We start from the raw sequence: 17,145 nt of genomic DNA on the forward strand, positions 1-17,145 counted from the left end.
GTAATAAATTTGCTTTGGTCTTTGTGCAGCTCTCTGAGAACTGAGGGCTGCTCCTGCTGGGGCCCTGTGGCTGTGCTGTGCCAGCTGGCACTCGAGCGATTTAACGCCTAGAAGCATATTCCTTCCCCATGATAAGCAGAAAAGGGAAGGACTCGAGCAGGGAGATTGGAGTCTCTCCAGGGACCAGACTGGGAGAAGACAGGGAGCAGTCTGTACTCCACGGACTGTTCTGGCAGAGGCAGCCAAATGGGCAAGCTGCCAGGAGCCTCGAGGCCTGGATATCCATTTCTCCTGAAGAGGCATAGAATAGTAGGGAGGGCAGGGCTTTGGAGGCTGGGGTCAGGAAGGGGTCAACTGAAGACTCCTCGCTTCCTGTGGGGAGTGAGGCAGTGACCACCTCCGAGTCTGACCTTTTCCTCTGCAGCCCAGTGAGGTGGCGCCCCAACCCCTGTGTCCTGCCCTGAACTCACTGAAGAGTTGCTTGACGACCAAGGGGTGAGGACCCCACGGGGTGAGGACCCCACAGGCCGTGCCCTTCCTGCCTCCTCACAGTCAGCACGCAGGACCTCCAGGGCTCAGACGCAAGATCCTGGAAATGTGGAAAAGTTTGCATGCTTTGGTGCCTTCCCAGGAATACACAAGGAAGGCTTTGTGGTTTCCCATGATGCCCCCATTCCCAGCCCACATACTTCTGCCTGGAGTCACTAAAGCAAGCCCCGGTAATCCCTTAATAGCATGGCACTGTTTACAGTGTGCGTGGGTAGACGTTATCTCATCTGGATCCTCCCCCGACCCCACAACCCTATGAGGTCGATGGCGTGACTATGATGACATCCCACTGCACAGGTCTGGGAACTGAGACTTGGGGTTTAAGCCATTTCCCCGTATCCCGCAGCTAGAAAGGACAACTGAGTATGAAACCTGACGGATCCATCCCTAGACTCAGTGCTCTTTCTACTCCCCCACGATGCTCCTCAGGCTCCCAGGGTTCTAAGACAGGTGCCTGAGGGCTGGTTCGAGAGGTGGAGGAGGGAGGGGGGACTCGACTTTCCACTTCTGCTTCACCCCGGACTATTCTGCTCTCATCTCATCTCTTTTTTTTAATGTTGGGACTTTACTAAAAAATGCTTCACTGTTTAAAAATTATGCTACAAACCTCTGTGTTTAGCAGTTTTAGGAGAGTGTGAGCAAAGGGTTGGAAAAGCTCAAGGCATTGCCCATCAAACCCCTCTCCCAGCTACAGACACGGATTTTTGCTCCGTTAAGATGCAGCCAGGGAGTGAGAAGCCATCAGGACAACACCAGCTGCAGAGATTGCTGGTGACTAGGACAGTGGTTCTCAAACTGGGGCCACCAGGCAGGAGCCGGGAACTTGTCAGAAATGTAAATCCTCTACCCCACCCCCAGCCTACTGAAGCAGAAACTCCAGACTGAGGGCCCGGCATGGATAGTTTGCCCAGTCCTCCAGGTGATTCTGATGTGCACTGAAGTTTAGAAACCCTGGGCTAGGGCTTAGGGCAGGACACTGACTATGAAAAATAGGGCTCCCAGGCAGCTCCTGGTACCCTGCTCCACCTTCCAAGCCGCAGCCCTAACTTACTAAAACCTGTCTTCCTTAGTATTTCAGAATTAGATAAATCATTATAGTGGACATGAGGATTCACACAAGCCTCCAATCTTTCCTCTCCTTTGAGAGGTTCTGAGGTGGGGAAAGGGGTTGGTCATGGTTTGAAGAGATGGAATCCTCAGAGGCAAACACCAGCAATTGAGGAAGGTGGCCCTGGTGCAGCTTCAGTAAGTGGGGTTCCCTGGCTTCTCACATGCTGGGGCAGTCTGTGGTGCAGGATGGGTGCAACTCCTGCTGTCCAGCTGTGCATTTCATAGACCCATGTGTGGTAGCCCCTCTAAGTTTAAGGCAAGGCAAGAGTCCCACAAAGGAGTTAGGATATGCAAGGGACTGGAAATTGCTCTTAGTGCCTACGCAACAGTCAGTCTGTTGACAAATATGTATTGAGTTTCTATTATGTAACAGGCCTGGGGTACAAAGGGTCTGCCCTCAGAGTTTCAGTATAGGAAAGAGAGAAAAATGGATGGATGGATGAATAAATAGATGACTGATTGACAGGCATACACACATACTCATACACACATACATATACAAGCATACAGAAGATAACTTCGTATAGTGATAAAAACTCCAAAAAAATAAATAGGGTAATGTATTGGACAGTGACTTGGGGACATGAAGTCTGCTGCAGCTAAAGTAGTCAAAAAAGGCCTTCCTAAAAAGGGGACATTTGATCAGAGACCTTGAAGATGAAGAGGAGCCAAATATAGATCTGGGAGAAGAAAGTGATGAACAGAAGGAATAAGTACAAGAATCCTGAATATCGAATAAACTTGTTATGCTTAAGAGATGACCAGTATGGCTGCAGGGTAGAGGATAAGAGAGAATATGGTGGGATGTGAAATGAGGCCACTGTAAAGAGTTTGGATTTTTCACTATTTGTAATGGACGTCATCAGAAAGCTCAAGCATACAATTATGATCATTTGCTTTAGTTTCTGTTGTTGTTCATTTGTCTAAAATTTTTTTACATTGAGGTATAATTTATCTATAATTGAACAACTCCTAAGGTGCAGCTTGATGAGCTTTTACCTATGCGTATAACTTGGTAATCGCCAGCCAGATCTTTAAAGATCCAGGCTTTTAAAGATCATTCTTTGTGCTGCTCAGAGAATGGGTTGAGGGTAAGTGGGCAATGAGGATGATGGGGATACCAGTTAGAAGGCTGCTGCAATCTGCAAGATGTGACGGAGCTTAGAATAGGGCGGCAGCAGTGGAGGTGGTGAGAAGTAGTTGGCTAGGTTGCATTTAGAAATAGAGGTGATAGGACTTGGTGCAGAGGATGTGGGATGTGAAAGAGAAAAATGGAGGAGTCTTCCCAAGTGAGCAGCCTGAGGAACTCAATATGGTGGCACTGTTTACTGAGATAAAGGGAGACTTCAGAGGTTTGCAGCATACTAGGATTGAATCATTTTATAGCAAAACTCTTATGTTGTCTTAGAACTTATTGCTTATATGTGCTTATATGTGCCTTTGGAATACTGCAGCTGAATAATCACCTAAGCTTAGTTCAACTGGACTTTTATAGCATGCAAGTATTTAAGTAGATATAGGTAGACAAAGCAAGCTAGTAACATCAGCCAACAGACCAAGCACTTCCCAATGGGGCTGAAAATATAGACAGAAACCAGACCTAACTCTGCTCTCCTTCCTGCCTTATAGATTTTGATGTCAGAGCCAGGGAAGTTGCTACAGAAAGTGAAGGTGTGGCTGCAGGAGTACTGGAATGTCACGGACCTCATTGCCATCCTTCTGTTCTCTGTCGGAATGATCCTTCGTCTCCAAGACCAGCCCTTCAGGAGCGACGGGAGGGTCATCTACTGCGTGAACATCATTTACTGGTACATCCGTCTCCTAGACATCTTCGGCGTGAACAAGTATTTGGGCCCGTATGTCATGATGATTGGAAAAATGGTAAGCAGGGTCTTCTGATTCCATGTTATAGGCTTTCAGACGAGGAGTGGTGATAAAAGATAGAGGGAAATAATTATTTTGGGCCTGCTATCAAAGTCTAAATGAGATGGCCCTGGAGGCGTTTTATTTTATAAATTCCTTCTGAATGTTTGGGGGTTTGACTACATCTATATACAAAACTGGGTAATTTATCCATCAGTCACTCATTCATTTACTGAAAAATATATAAAGATCATCTATTTTGTGCTGGACACTGGACTAGGAGTTGGGTATACAAAGATGTTCTTTCCATGAGATTAAAACTGATGGAAGAGAGAGAGAGAGGGAGGGAGGGAGGGAGGGAGGAATTACCATACCATGTGAAAAATGCTGTAACAGAGGTGTGTATAAAGTACAACAAAACCATAGAAAAGATAATATAGGTCAGAAAAAGCACACACAGGTTACATTTTAGCTGGGTATTAGAGAAGGAATGGGTCTCCACTACAAATTTTTAACAAATTTTTTAAAGAACCTGTGTTTTTAAATAAAGTTCTAGAAAATGCCTTTCCCTACACAAAGGAAAGAAAAATATAATTTATTTGCGCTGAGCTGAGTTGGGTTGGGTTGGGTTTGAATTGAACATTAAGTTCTATCATGCATCATGTGTTTGTTACACTACTGGAAAATGATCTCTATTAAGAACTAGGTTCCGGAATGATGCTCCTACTTATCAAATTCTTGAAGAAAAAATCCCAGGTAGCAAGCTAATATGCTGCCCTACAAATGGCCGAGGACTTGTTCCAACAGTCCTTGACCACACACCAGTTTCCACACTTTTTCCATAGAGACTGAGCCCTAGGAGGACAGCATCATGTGCATCTGGGAGTGCATCAGTAAATGAGCTTCCTCTCAAAACTCACTAGAGGAAGAATAAGAGCCTGGAGCCAGAACTGGGTACTTTTAATCAGTTCTCCCAGTTTTGAGTGTGTCCCCTTCTTCACCTTTACAAGATATATGTGGAAAACCCAAGTACATTTGTTCTACCATGACGAACACCTCTTACTGAAAAACCTTTTTCCTGGTCAGACACGGTGGGTCATGCCTGCAATTCCAGCACTGTGGGACGCTAAGGCAAGCAGATCGCTTGAGCCCAGGACTCTGAGACCAGCTTAGGCAGCACAGTGAGACCCTGATGATACAAAAACTAATGAAAAATTAGGGCTGGGCATCGTGGCTCATGCCTGTAATCCCAGCACTTTGGGAGGCCAAGGCGGGAGGATCACCTGAGGTCGGGAGTTCGAGACGAGCCTGACCAACATGGAGAAACCCCAACTCTACTAAAAATACAAAATTAGCCAGGCATGGTGGCATATGCCTGTAATCCCAGCTACTTGGGAGGCTGAGGCAGGAGAATCACTTGAACCTGGGAGGCGGAGGTTGCAGTGAGCCAAGATCATGCCATTGCACTCCAGCCTGGGCAAGAAGAGCAAAACTCTGTCTCAAAAACAAAAAGAAAAAAGAAAAGAAAAATTAGCAGGGTGTGGTGACATGAGCCTGTGATCCCAGCTACCTGGGAGCCTGAGGTGGGAGGGTCACCTGAGCCCAGAGTTTAAGACAGTGGTGAGATATTTTTTCTCAAAAAAAGATAAAGAAAAACCTCTTTGCTAATATCTTTCACTTCACTTGAGCCGTTGAAACCAACGATTAGTTAATAGATGTTCTTTTTAAGACAGTGTTTTACTCCATCACCCAGGCTGGAATGCAGTGGTGCCACCTCTGCCTCCCAGGTTCTAGCAATTCTCCTGCCTCAACCTCCCGAGAAGCTGGGACTACAGTCACCTGCCACCATGCCAGGCTAATTTTTTGTTTTTATTAGAAACGAGGTTTCACTAGGTTGGCCAGGCTGGTCTCAAACTCCTGACCTCAAGTGCTCTACCCGCCTTAGCCTCCCAAAGTGCTGGGATTACAGGTGTGAGTCACTATGCCTGGCTGATGTTCTTTATTATTATTACTCAATATTTACTATATATATCATTGCTAACTCAATATTTATGGAACAGCTCTGTGTATGTATGTGTATGTGTATCTCTACTGAAATGAATCTTAAATAACCACGACTTTTCCTACAAAATCACTGACAAACTCATGCTAAGAGCAGAAGAATTTGAATTCAAAATGAATTGGATATAACACATTGAGCAATTTATTTAAACCCCTTTGAGATTTGATTTACTTGTTTCTAAAGTAGTGATGTATAATAAATGCATATCTTATAGGGTTATTGTTGTAATTAGAAATAATACATACAGCCGGGCGCGGTGGCTCAAGCCTGTAATCCCAGCACTTTGGGAGGCTGAGACGGGCGGATCACAAGGTCAGGAGATCGAGACCATCCTGGCTAACACGAAACCCTGCTCCCCTACTAAAAAATACAAAAACTAGTCACAGAGGTAGCGGCCCTGTGGTCCCAGCTACTCGGGAGGCTGAGGGCAGGAGAGAATGGCGAAACCTGGGAGGCGGAGCTTGCAGGAGCTGAGATCCGGCCACTGCACTCCAGCCCAATGCATGAGCCTGTGACCTGGCCCCAAAAAAAAAAAAAAAAAAAAAAAAGAAATAATACATACTAAATGACCAGCTGTGTCTGGCTCATAGCTGGTGGGTTGGACAAATTACACTGTTACTTATGTTCAAACTGGCAATAAATACAATGAGAGTTGGAAAATTGGTGAGTATAATTATTATGCCATATTCTCAACCCTACTGTACAAATGGTATTTATAACACCAGCACTGTTTAGGGCAAATATCACCAAACTCATTCTAGAGAGAAAAAAACTCGAATTCATGAGCTTGAGTTACTTACCCAAAACAGAACCCCAGTTCAATTGGGGATTTTTTGACTAGGAAAAAAATGTGTATCTTACTCTATTATACTGCCTGTTATATCATCTTCTTTGCACTTTAACAATGAATTTGAGATTGTGGTGAAAATTCCTGTCTAAAAGCAGAGAGTCTAGATTTAGAGTCTATGGATAGGGCTTAGGAGGTAGAATCTGTGGACCCTCTCTGCAATTTATATATAAAAATGTGTGGGTGTGTGAATTTTCTGGACAGAGGGGACAAGCTTTCATGAGATTCTCAAATGTATTTTCAAGTGGACTCAATGAAGGCAAAGAACTATAATAGTTATAAAATTAGGCCACGTTTTCTCAACCTTGACACTGCTGATATTGCAGGCTGGATAATTCCTTATTTTAGGAAGCTGTCCTGTGTATCATAGGATATTTAGCAGTATCTACCCAGTGGATGCCAGTAGCATGCACATGTGCACACACACACACACACACACACACGCAGTTATGACTACAAAAATGTCTCCAGACATCTCCACGTGTCCCCCAGGGAATGAAATTGGCCTCTGTTGAGAATTACTGCATTCTGTGATTACATACTCAGATTGGTTGTTTTTTCTGATTGCTACCTTATTTTATTTTAACAAATAAAATCTGAAAAGACCCAAACAAGCCAAATATATTACCCTTTAAAGCCTTGGTAGCATTTATATATTTGGGATAACTAAAGTTATGCTAATGCAGTGAGATTATTCTAAAATCCATGTCTATCATCTTAATAATGGCATAATTATCCCAGTTTTGACTAGAATGAAACCTTACTCAGGAGTGTGCAAGAGGAATGCACTGCATTTTCTCTACCTTTTAACTTATGAATGACTTAATTTATCCGTCAAGAATAAGTAGAAAATGAGTATATTTGGGGACTTTGCTTCTCTTTCAAGAGGCTTTTAAGATAAGTTCAATAATGGATGCACTGATCCAGAAGGTACATAAAATATGCCTATAGAATTTTTCAATGAGCCAGATGGACTACCAGGCTGGAACTTAAGAAAATGTGCCCAGATGTGTTATACCGAAAGCCTCTCAACATTAGGGAGTTCCCATTCAGCACAAAACAGGCAAGTAAGTCCCTGCCTTGTGGCCTAGGGACAGACAGCTGATGAGATTCCTGGACACACAATCGTTAGGAGTCCATTTTGAAACTGGTACTATGAATCTTTGCATAATATAAGAAGCCAGTACACCAAATGCCTCCCAGCACGGAAAGCCTGCATATCCGGAAAGACTCCCACTGATCTGCTGCTGGTCCAGAATCACTTAACAAAACCCTGACTCCTTTCCTCCATATTCCACTTCTCAATGGAATTCTCTAAGCCTAGTACTAAGCTCACTTACATAATGCAGAATAAAAACAATAATAATAGCTGTCATTTGCTGTGTGCCAGATACCATGTCAGACATGTCATCATCATACCCCCCGGAAATAGGTTTTCGTATCTGTGTTTAATAATTTAATAAACAATTGAATAAGAGACTAAACAAGGGACAATAATAGGATTCAAATTTCTCTCTGACTCCACAGCCTGACCTCCTTCCAACTCTAATAATAAGAATACGTTAACATTTATGAAGAACTTACCACGTTGTTTCACATGCCAACTCATTTAATCTTCATAAAATAAATGTGTTATTATTATTCCTAGTTTACAAATAAAACTAGATTAAGCAGCTTGTTCAAGGACACCTAGCTATATTTCTTTTTCTTTCCTTTGTTTTTTTTAATGTTTAAGAAAGGTTGTATTTTGTTTTTGTAATTATTTTTACTCTTTTTGTGTGGATTTTTTTCCATGTAGCTATTTTTACTAGCATAGTCAAGATGAAAACCCAGGTATTCTGACACCAAAGTACATGTGTTTAACCACTACAGTATATATAAAAAATATATCTTATATATTATATATACATTATATATAATGTATTATATAATGTATATTATATAATGCATATTATATACAACATGCATATGTGTATATTATCTATATTATATAATATACAATATGCACATGTTATATATAATGTATATAAGCTATATAATATGTATATATTATATATAATGTAGATATGTATACATTATATAACATGTATATATTATGTATGTTCTACAGAAGAGTATAAAATATATAATGTATATATTATATATAATACATAATTGTATATATTATATATAGTACATTATATATAATATACACATTATATATTATATATATTATATGCTCTCTTCTGTAGAACACAACAGAAAGATATTTACAAGATTAGGACAGAATCATCTCTCTTAATATTGAACCAACTGGACGATTTAGCTTTAAAAAGAGGAGGCCAGCCCCAGTTCCCACTAATAATGCTCTATTTCTGCACTCCACTCTATCAGATTTTGGTATTTGTATGAAAGCTAAGACTTCTTTGAAATACATGAAGCTAAGTGTTTGGGAAGAATGTTTCTTCTCTTTGATTGTTTTGACCCTCTGGATAGACAGCACAATCAATCTGAACAAAAACAACCCTGAGAAATTAAATTAGAACAGTTTCTGTATTTACTGGCTGAGTTTCCTTAGGTCAAACTAGCTTCTAAATCTCATGAGCACAAACCTTCCTCTCCCAACCCATCTTTTAATCAATGTAAATAAACACAACATGAAGGACCCATGTGTGCTTTTTCATTGATAGAATTTTTTGTAAATAAATGATGAAAGAATTTTATAAAATAAGAGAAAGAGAGAGAGGATGAAAAACAGACCCACGTTTCCTATAAAACTGTTTCGACACAGCTGGCTTGCTCACTTTAAAAGAGTTCTGAGACCACTAAACTATATAAGAAATAACTAATTAGCATACAACTTTAAAGACAATTTTAAAATATGAATGGATGTCAGATTTTAAGATATTCCTGTTTGGTTTTGAAGTCATGCAATACTTGTGAGATGCATTTTGAAATTGCCTTGAAACTAGTTTAGACCCCAGTGTCCTAATGCATACAAGGAAAGCTATAATGTTTGAATTCCGATAACAGACACCATAGAATGTACTCTTTTAAAATAAAATTGTGGCCAGGCACAGTGGCTCATGCCTGTAATCCCAGCACTTTGGGAGGCTGAGACGGGTGGCTCACGAGGTCAGCCTAGCCAAGATGGTGAAACCCCATCTCAACTAAAAATACAAAAAAATTAGCCGGGCATGGTGGTGCACGCCTATAATCCCAGCTATTCAGGAGGCTGAGGCAGACAATTGCTTGAACCCAGGAAGCAGAGGTCGCAGTGAGCCGAGATTGTTCCACTGCACTCCAGCCTGGGTGACAGAGCAAGACTCCATCTCAAAAATAATAATAATAAAATAAAAATTAAAAAATAAAATGGTAAGACTAATTTGAAGCCTCCATTATCATTGATAAAATTAGCATTAGGCTTTTTTTTGTGGATGGACATCCCTTCAGGAAGTATAATATCTAAGAGAAAGTCTTTTGTATTCTATATTTTGATGCAAACGATAGAAACCAATCTCCAACTAGCTTAAGCCTAGAAGGGATATATTGACTTACTGAAGGGCATAATGAAACTGGCCTTAGGGGCTGCTACAAGCAGGGACCCAACCACTGTCAGGATTTGCTCTCTTTCTCTTGCAAATCGGCTTCATTTACTCTGATCAGTTTCACTGGCAGAGGACTCAGCGTCAGAGACAATGAACTCACCCCATTACAGAGACAAAAGGAACTTCTTTCTCCCAGCTTTAGTTTAAAACAAAACAAAGCAAAGCCAATAAAAGGATTCTGGTTGGCCTGTCTTTGTCACATCCCTGCCTTCTATCACTCTTGCCGGGGCCAGTACCATATTTAATGCGGCCTGGAAAACACACCTACCTTGTGGCCATACTGGGTAGAAACTGTTTATAAAAGGAGGAGGTAATGGGTTCTGGCCAGGAAAAATCAATAGTTATTGCATCCTCATCTTTTTAATATTTTGAGTGATAAAAGGAAAATAATTTGGCATTTAAGAAACAGATCCCAAATAACATACATCATGGAAAGAAACAAGGAAGAAAGAGGAACAAGAGATAACATTATTTTAGAGAGCAGCCTGGAGGACTTTATAAACATGTCAAGATGAAAATCCATCATTTCTACAGCAGGTACAGGTCTGACTCATTAGGGTGCATGATTCTAATGCCCAAGAAAACACCCTCCATAGCCAATGGGGTACACTGCAGGAGAAGTATACAAACAGCAGTTCTGTCTGAGAGACTGATTGGTGGTAGAATACTATGCAGTGGGGTGGGGTCACAAAAGTAAGAATATAATGGATATTTGGTTTATCCTAGCTTTGTTTATAAGCAGTTTATTTTTTTGTTTTGTTTTGTTTTGCTTTTGTTTTTTGAGCTTTCCAATTATTCATTAGCCTTTCAGAACTTAGAAAGGAGGTTTGCAGCATTGCAGTCATTCTTGGAATAGTTCAACTATCCCAATTCCAATTTCTCTAAGAATAAAGAGACCCAAAGAGGACACTGGCCTCCTCCAGGAGTAGAGAAAAAGCACCTGATTCACATAGAGGCCTAAGCTTCCATTTATGTGACTCCTATGCCTAGCCTTGACTCGGTCCTACAGACAGCAATGAAAAATGAAGAGGCTTCATTTGTGTTGCACTTTTTAAACTGTTTTTTGAATCACTGATAGAATTCTGTGGACACTGGCTTCAATAGACCAAGCATCTTCTTATCTGGACACAACTGCCTGTCTAAACATCCCTTACCAGCAGTCTAGAAAGTGGACCTCCTCCAGAGGTTCCCATCATTGTCAGCATTTATAAGAACACTCAATCATATGGGTTTTCTATTGTTTCTCCCTCTGCTTCCCCACCCTTCCAGATGATAGACATGATGTACTTTGTCATCATTATGCTGGTGGTGCTGATGAGCTTTGGAGTTGCCAGGCAAGCCATCCTTTTTCCCAATGAGGAGCCATCATGGAAACTGGCCAAGAACATCTTCTACATGCCCTATTGGATGATTTATGGGGAAGTGTTTGCGGACCAGATAGACCGTAAGCAAGTTTATGATTCTCATACACCAAAGTCAGGTATTTAAATTCAATTCGGTTGTGTCTTTTCCAAGTTCATTTGTTTGTTCTCAATAAATGGCTCAAGATAGAGGACTGATTCCTAGCTTGCTATCTTGGAGGAAAAAAAATTACAGAAGGTGAATATACAATTTTAGCAAAGTAGTTCTTGGGTATTTCTTACGTATGTCATGTTCTGTGACACAAATCGACATCTGGTATGCCAAATTTCATCAAAAAATGAACCACTTAAAAAGATCTAAATTACTTTATGATTCAAAATCCCAGGGCCATGTGTTGAATATTTCAGTATCAGGAATATTTTATGTCACTACCTCCCCACCTCTACCCCAGCCACCAGCCCCAGCCTTTAGAAAATAAATTTCTTGAGTTGGACTTCAGAACAAATAAACAATGCTCAATTTCACCATCAGAATTCAAGAGTAAGGGCAAACATCTGCATGGTATTTTTCTTGCACTGGAAACTATTCTCCAACTCCCTTTCCCACTGTCTTAAATTATGTGCTATTGAGACTCATAGGAAGCTAGTATTCATTGCCTGGAAGTATGGAAAATGCCTTAGGTCATAAACTGACTTGCTTGCTATAAATGCCAAAAAGAAAATAGTATCTATATTATGAAACGATTCAGCGTGGGGAATGAACGCCAGCAGGCCCCCAAGGTTTCATGCCCTAATAGATGCTGATTCTCTGTAATAAACACTCCTTTTGTATGGAGTTTGAAGATAGTTGTATCCTAGGAGTCTGTTCCAGGATTTTATTTGGACCAAATGTCAGGACACACCAGGCATTGGGAAATTTTTTGGGAAGAAAGCATCATTAAAGAAACATCTTTCAGTGTGGAGGAGTTGAATCCCAGGAGCAACAATTTCTCATTTCCCCTGAGGAGTTTAGTTCTGGAAATAACATCCCTCCAACATTGTTGAATTAACATTTTTCAGACATTTTTTGCTGACAGGCCAGCCATCTGAGCCCTGGACTGTGGACACCGATTAGGGTTACATAACCAGGTAGTATAGCTTGTTAAGAGCAGGAGCAGAGACTAGTTAGCATGCCCCCTCCCACTGCCCATCCCGGGTAGGACTGAGACCAGGAAAACAGGGACAAGGCAGCAAAGAGTGTGAGTCCTCCAGGCCTGTGAAGAGGATGTGTACCCTGGCAACAGAACACACCGGTACGTCATTTATTCTTCCACGATGGATTTTGAACAAACACACTTTCCTTCTCAAAATGCGTTATCTAAGGCAATCAAGACTTTTTGGAACACCTAATTGGAACAAATACTTGTTTCATGAGACTTAGCCAACTCACTGAGGAAGAATTTTAACTCCATCTCCTGGTTGTAATACCTTTGGCTGACAATGTGCAGCCTTCACCAAGACAGCTTGCCAGGGACTGGGAAAAATCCTTTTGAGAGCCTGCTTTCAAATGGTCCATAAAGGCGAAACAACACTTTTTAAAAACCCACCTATGACCATTCTCCTCAGGGATTAAATGTGCTATTTGCCCCCGAGAAGTTGTTTTTCCACTTAGTTATATTATTTTGCCTTTTTTAGTTTTCCTTTCTGCTCCAGAAAGAGATTAAGCCCCCAGGGATGTTTTGACAATGCCCCATTTTGGGATGGGAGAAGGAGGGAGGTGTAGGTGTGTTTTATAAATGGGATTCTGTCTGTCCCTCTACAAGTGGCCATTTATTGATGTTGTACTATGAACCCAGCCTAGTGCAACAAACACCACCATCTGGCTGAATAAGAGGATTTATTATTGTCATTTTAAAAGAAGGGCTGATTGTAGTTTAGAACTTGAAAACCCGCTGGAGACAGAGAAGAAGTGTTTTGTGTGAGTGAAATATGAAAATGGATTTCCCACCCTGTTAATTAGATCTGTGGAGCGCTACGTGTGTGAGAATAAATTTCAACTCCAAATCCCAATGTATAACTGACCCAGCCTTGGATAGATGCAGCCTTCATGATGCCCTTCCCCAACCACTCACCTTCCTTTTCGATGTTCTGAACGTGCTACAATGGTAGCCACTGTTCTAAGCTAAATCAGCCAGTTTTCTGTCTAGTGCTAACGAGTATTTGTCCTTTCTCAAATGGATATAGAAGGCTACCCCCAAAACCTGTCATGACATTTGGCCCAAGTCATTGAATATTCCTGTCCTCCAAATGATTTGATATTCATGTTATGGCCCTGGATGGGCCCAGTGGGGATTGGGTGACTGCCCTACCTGGTCATTCAGAACTGCTCTGGAGTCCCAACTACAAGCTATTTGAGAAAGGCACAAATCGTTTATGCTGCCCTATGATGTCTTGCCTCTTTCCTGTGTCGTGTCCAGGTTGGTTTGTGAAGCATGTTTTCAGGCTGATCGGATCTCATATCCGCCTGGACCCACAGCCCTGCCCAGGGTCTGCCAGTCCCATCCTGTGGGTGTACCCCTTGTGGGCCTTCTGAAGTGCTGCTCATTCAAACACACCTTCGCAGAGTGACTCATTTCTAACGGAATGCACGTGCTCCATAGCTAACTCTTTTTGTTTTTTACTTCAGAATTGCTGAGCCCATTTCATGTTTGGGAAAATGCTCTTTCGTAATTGGGTTGGACGTATATGGATGTACAATAGGGCCCTTGGGGTGGGTTTTTAACATCAATCACACACCTCAGAAGAGAGGGCGGCTTTGATGCCCTCACTTCTGGGAGGCAACGTTACCTTACTACAGGTTTTTGATATGCCTTCCACCTTTTCTTCTGTTATTTGTTCTAAACACAGAGACCAAAGATCGATAAGATCAATAAAGCCTAAGATACTGGAATGAAACTTGTAAGGTTACTTTCCAAATGTGCTTAAAACTAAACCAAAAGGAAAGAAAATGGAGTCGCTGTAAAGTCACAACATAATTTAGGTGCTTTTCACCTCTAAGCCATGTTGGACTCTACACAAATGATAGTTCAGCCTTCATCCCAGTTCTCTGTGGAGACTGAAACGTTTGCTTTGGGTTTAGGCAGCGGAGGAGAGTGAGAGAATGTGATTGGAAGCAGACGATAAGGAACCTGGGGAAGGGACTGTGACTGTCTGCTCTACCCGGAAACTGCCTACCGCCCTGATTTAGTTTGTGGGAATGCAACTTGCTGTTGTTGTGTGGTTGGTTCCTTTTCGGTTTGTTTGGTTTCTTTCAAAGAGCCCAAGATTGTCCTCACGTGTTTGCTATATAGAATCCTAGCTCTCCAAGACCCAACCTAAGGGCTGCCATGAAGCAACTTGGGCTCCTGGTTGTTAAACGCATGGCTACCAAATGATGACACCCTTTTGGATAGTCTCATTTGTGTGACCCATGTGACATGGCCTCTCAGAGCTGGTCAGGATCCCACTGGAGCTTGAGGGGAAAAGCCACTTAGAAGAGAGGAACAGCAGAATTCATTTCCAGCCCAGCAGCATTTCATGCCAAGGCCGGAGCAAAGCTAAAATTAGATGGACTCTTGCCAGCTTAGAAATCTGGTTCTGCATTCTGGTGTGTGAGGTACCTAAAAGTGTACCTTTGTTGGCAGGGAAAACGGGGTGTCTCTGGCTTTCTCCAGCCCCTGAATGAATGCGACTTTCATTTATTTACAGGCATCCATGTGCTGCTGGCTGTATATTCAGATTCCCCAGGCTGTACCAGGGCAGGAGAAAAATGAATCATGCTCTTGAATGCATTAAGTAAGGGTCTAAATTTAGTCCTCCTTTCTGCTTCTCTGAGTATTTTTACAAGTTTAGATAGTAATGTGAAAGCAGAATGTCCAAAACTTACTTTCTACCATGACAACTTAATATTATCTAGCCCTTTCCATTCACTCCAAATTAACTATCCGATCTACTTAATGCCTGGGTTATGTTTTTTTTTCTTACTGCCTAGGGCTTTTCCATCTAAAATTAATAGGTAGTCTGGGGTAGGAAGGTTTTTGTTTTGTTTTTGCTTTATTTATATGTGTATATATTTAGTACAAAGGTTTGCTATGAAAAAAAAATCCTTGCTCTTTTGGTGTCCATGTTGTCTCTGTGATGTTGACTGAATTTAAAGTGTTGTTTTTGTCATGTGTGTGCATGTAAAGCCAAAACACATTCCTGAATTATTTTTCTGCCTCAAATTAATTGTTCCTCACTTCCCATGTGGAAATCAGTACAGCTCAAGGAGCCAGTCTCTAAAGTACGCCTGCTTGTGGTGAAGCTTAGAGCAGCATGAACAAAGAAGATGACTATTGTTATGCATTGCAATTGTGAAACGCCAGTTCTCAAGACTCAGGGCTGTGCATCTGTTTAGTATTCTGGACTGACCTTCTCTAATGGATTCAGAGCACACTAATGCCTAACAGCTATAGCGTGGGGAGTGTTGCTTGACCAAAGAAAGTATTTTGGAAAAGAAAACTTGAGCCAGTGCCAACTTTTGGGAAAGGGAGAATTGTTTTGTTGGGTTTTGTTTTCACAAATTGCTAAGGAAGCAAGCCAGTATGAGGCACCATCCTCACTTTCTGTCCCTGAAAGTCAGCTCACGTTATAGAGAATACCCACCTGACTTGTTTACTAATACAAACGGAAGCTTCACGGATTTACTAATAACAGAGCTATCTGCAGACAGGCCTTTGTGATGATTCCGGACGCTGTTTTGATCAACACTTGTTCTATTGTCATAACATTTAATTAGCATTTTCTCACAGGTTGGACTCCACTTTGAATTCTTTCTTCAGTCAATGAATATTTATTTTGTTTGTACTATGAGCTGGAAACCAGAGCACAAAGATGCCTGTGACAGAGGCATTGTCTTCAAGGAGCTTACAGTCCAGGAAAGGCCAGCTGACACTGACAATGCATGTGTAGAGATGGAGCCAAAGAATGTAGTCAGTTCTACCTGGGGTGGGAGATGAGACCTTGCAGAGAAAGGGAGGGTTGAGGTGAGCCACGCAATATGAGCTGATGTTTCAGGCAGATGAGAGCAGGAGGTGTAAGGAGGGGAGAATGGCCTTCCAAACTGCGAATTAGTATAAAAAGTTCCAGGAGCAACGGATAGTTTAGTACGGCTGATGGTAGAGTAAGAGGCAGAGACAGGAAGTAGGACAGAAGGGTCTGAGGAGAGAGACGGGGTACAGATCCTGGAGGACTTATACTCCATGCTCAGAATAGTACCATGATCAAGATGTATGTTTTCATCAGAGCTCCCAAGCAAAAATGTGGAAGGTCCATAAGAGGGGTTGAGGTAGGAGGTGAGAGGTGAGAGGAAATTTCTAATGCAGCAGCAGCTGGAATGGAGGAAACAGGCAGGATGAAATTTTAGGAAGGAACAATCAAAAGAACCTGAGAAGAAATCAGATGGTGCAGAGGGTGATAGTGGGAAAAGCGGATGAGGATTTAAAACAAAGGAGCTGGAGATTACACCAAGGTTTCTGGCTTAGTCTAAAGGGTGATGTCATTCACTGAGATAGAGAATCTGGGACAAGGAACTATGGGGGTATGGGGATTTTTTCCGTCAAGATTGAACTGAGTTTGAGGTTTCTATGGGAATTCCAGGAAAACCATGAAGAAGGCTATTTTGCACATAGAACTCTGGAGCTCAGTAGAAGCTGGACTGGAGATAGAGATTTAGGGATCAACTATATAACCACCATGATGGTTAATGCC

General features: G+C 41.8%; 1 protein-coding gene across 27 annotated transcripts in view; it reads left to right on the forward strand.

The window, feature by feature from the left end:
• Positions 1-17,145, forward strand: part of TRPM3 (transient receptor potential cation channel subfamily M member 3) — a 929,658-nt gene that overhangs the window by 860,882 nt on the left and 51,631 nt on the right. For all 27 annotated transcript variants that reach the window (XM_021927842.2, XM_021927844.2, XM_021927846.2 and 24 more), the window contains 2 exons: positions 3,289-3,540; positions 11,288-11,462. In XM_021927842.2, coding sequence (XP_021783534.1) covers positions 3,289-3,540; positions 11,288-11,462 — 427 coding nt within the window. The remainder of the gene's footprint in view (positions 1-3,288; positions 3,541-11,287; positions 11,463-17,145) is intronic.

The sequence above is a fragment of the Papio anubis genome, chromosome 13 (assembly GCF_008728515.1).
Source record: "Papio anubis isolate 15944 chromosome 13, Panubis1.0, whole genome shotgun sequence".
Classification (NCBI taxonomy): domain Eukaryota; kingdom Metazoa; phylum Chordata; class Mammalia; order Primates; family Cercopithecidae; genus Papio; species Papio anubis.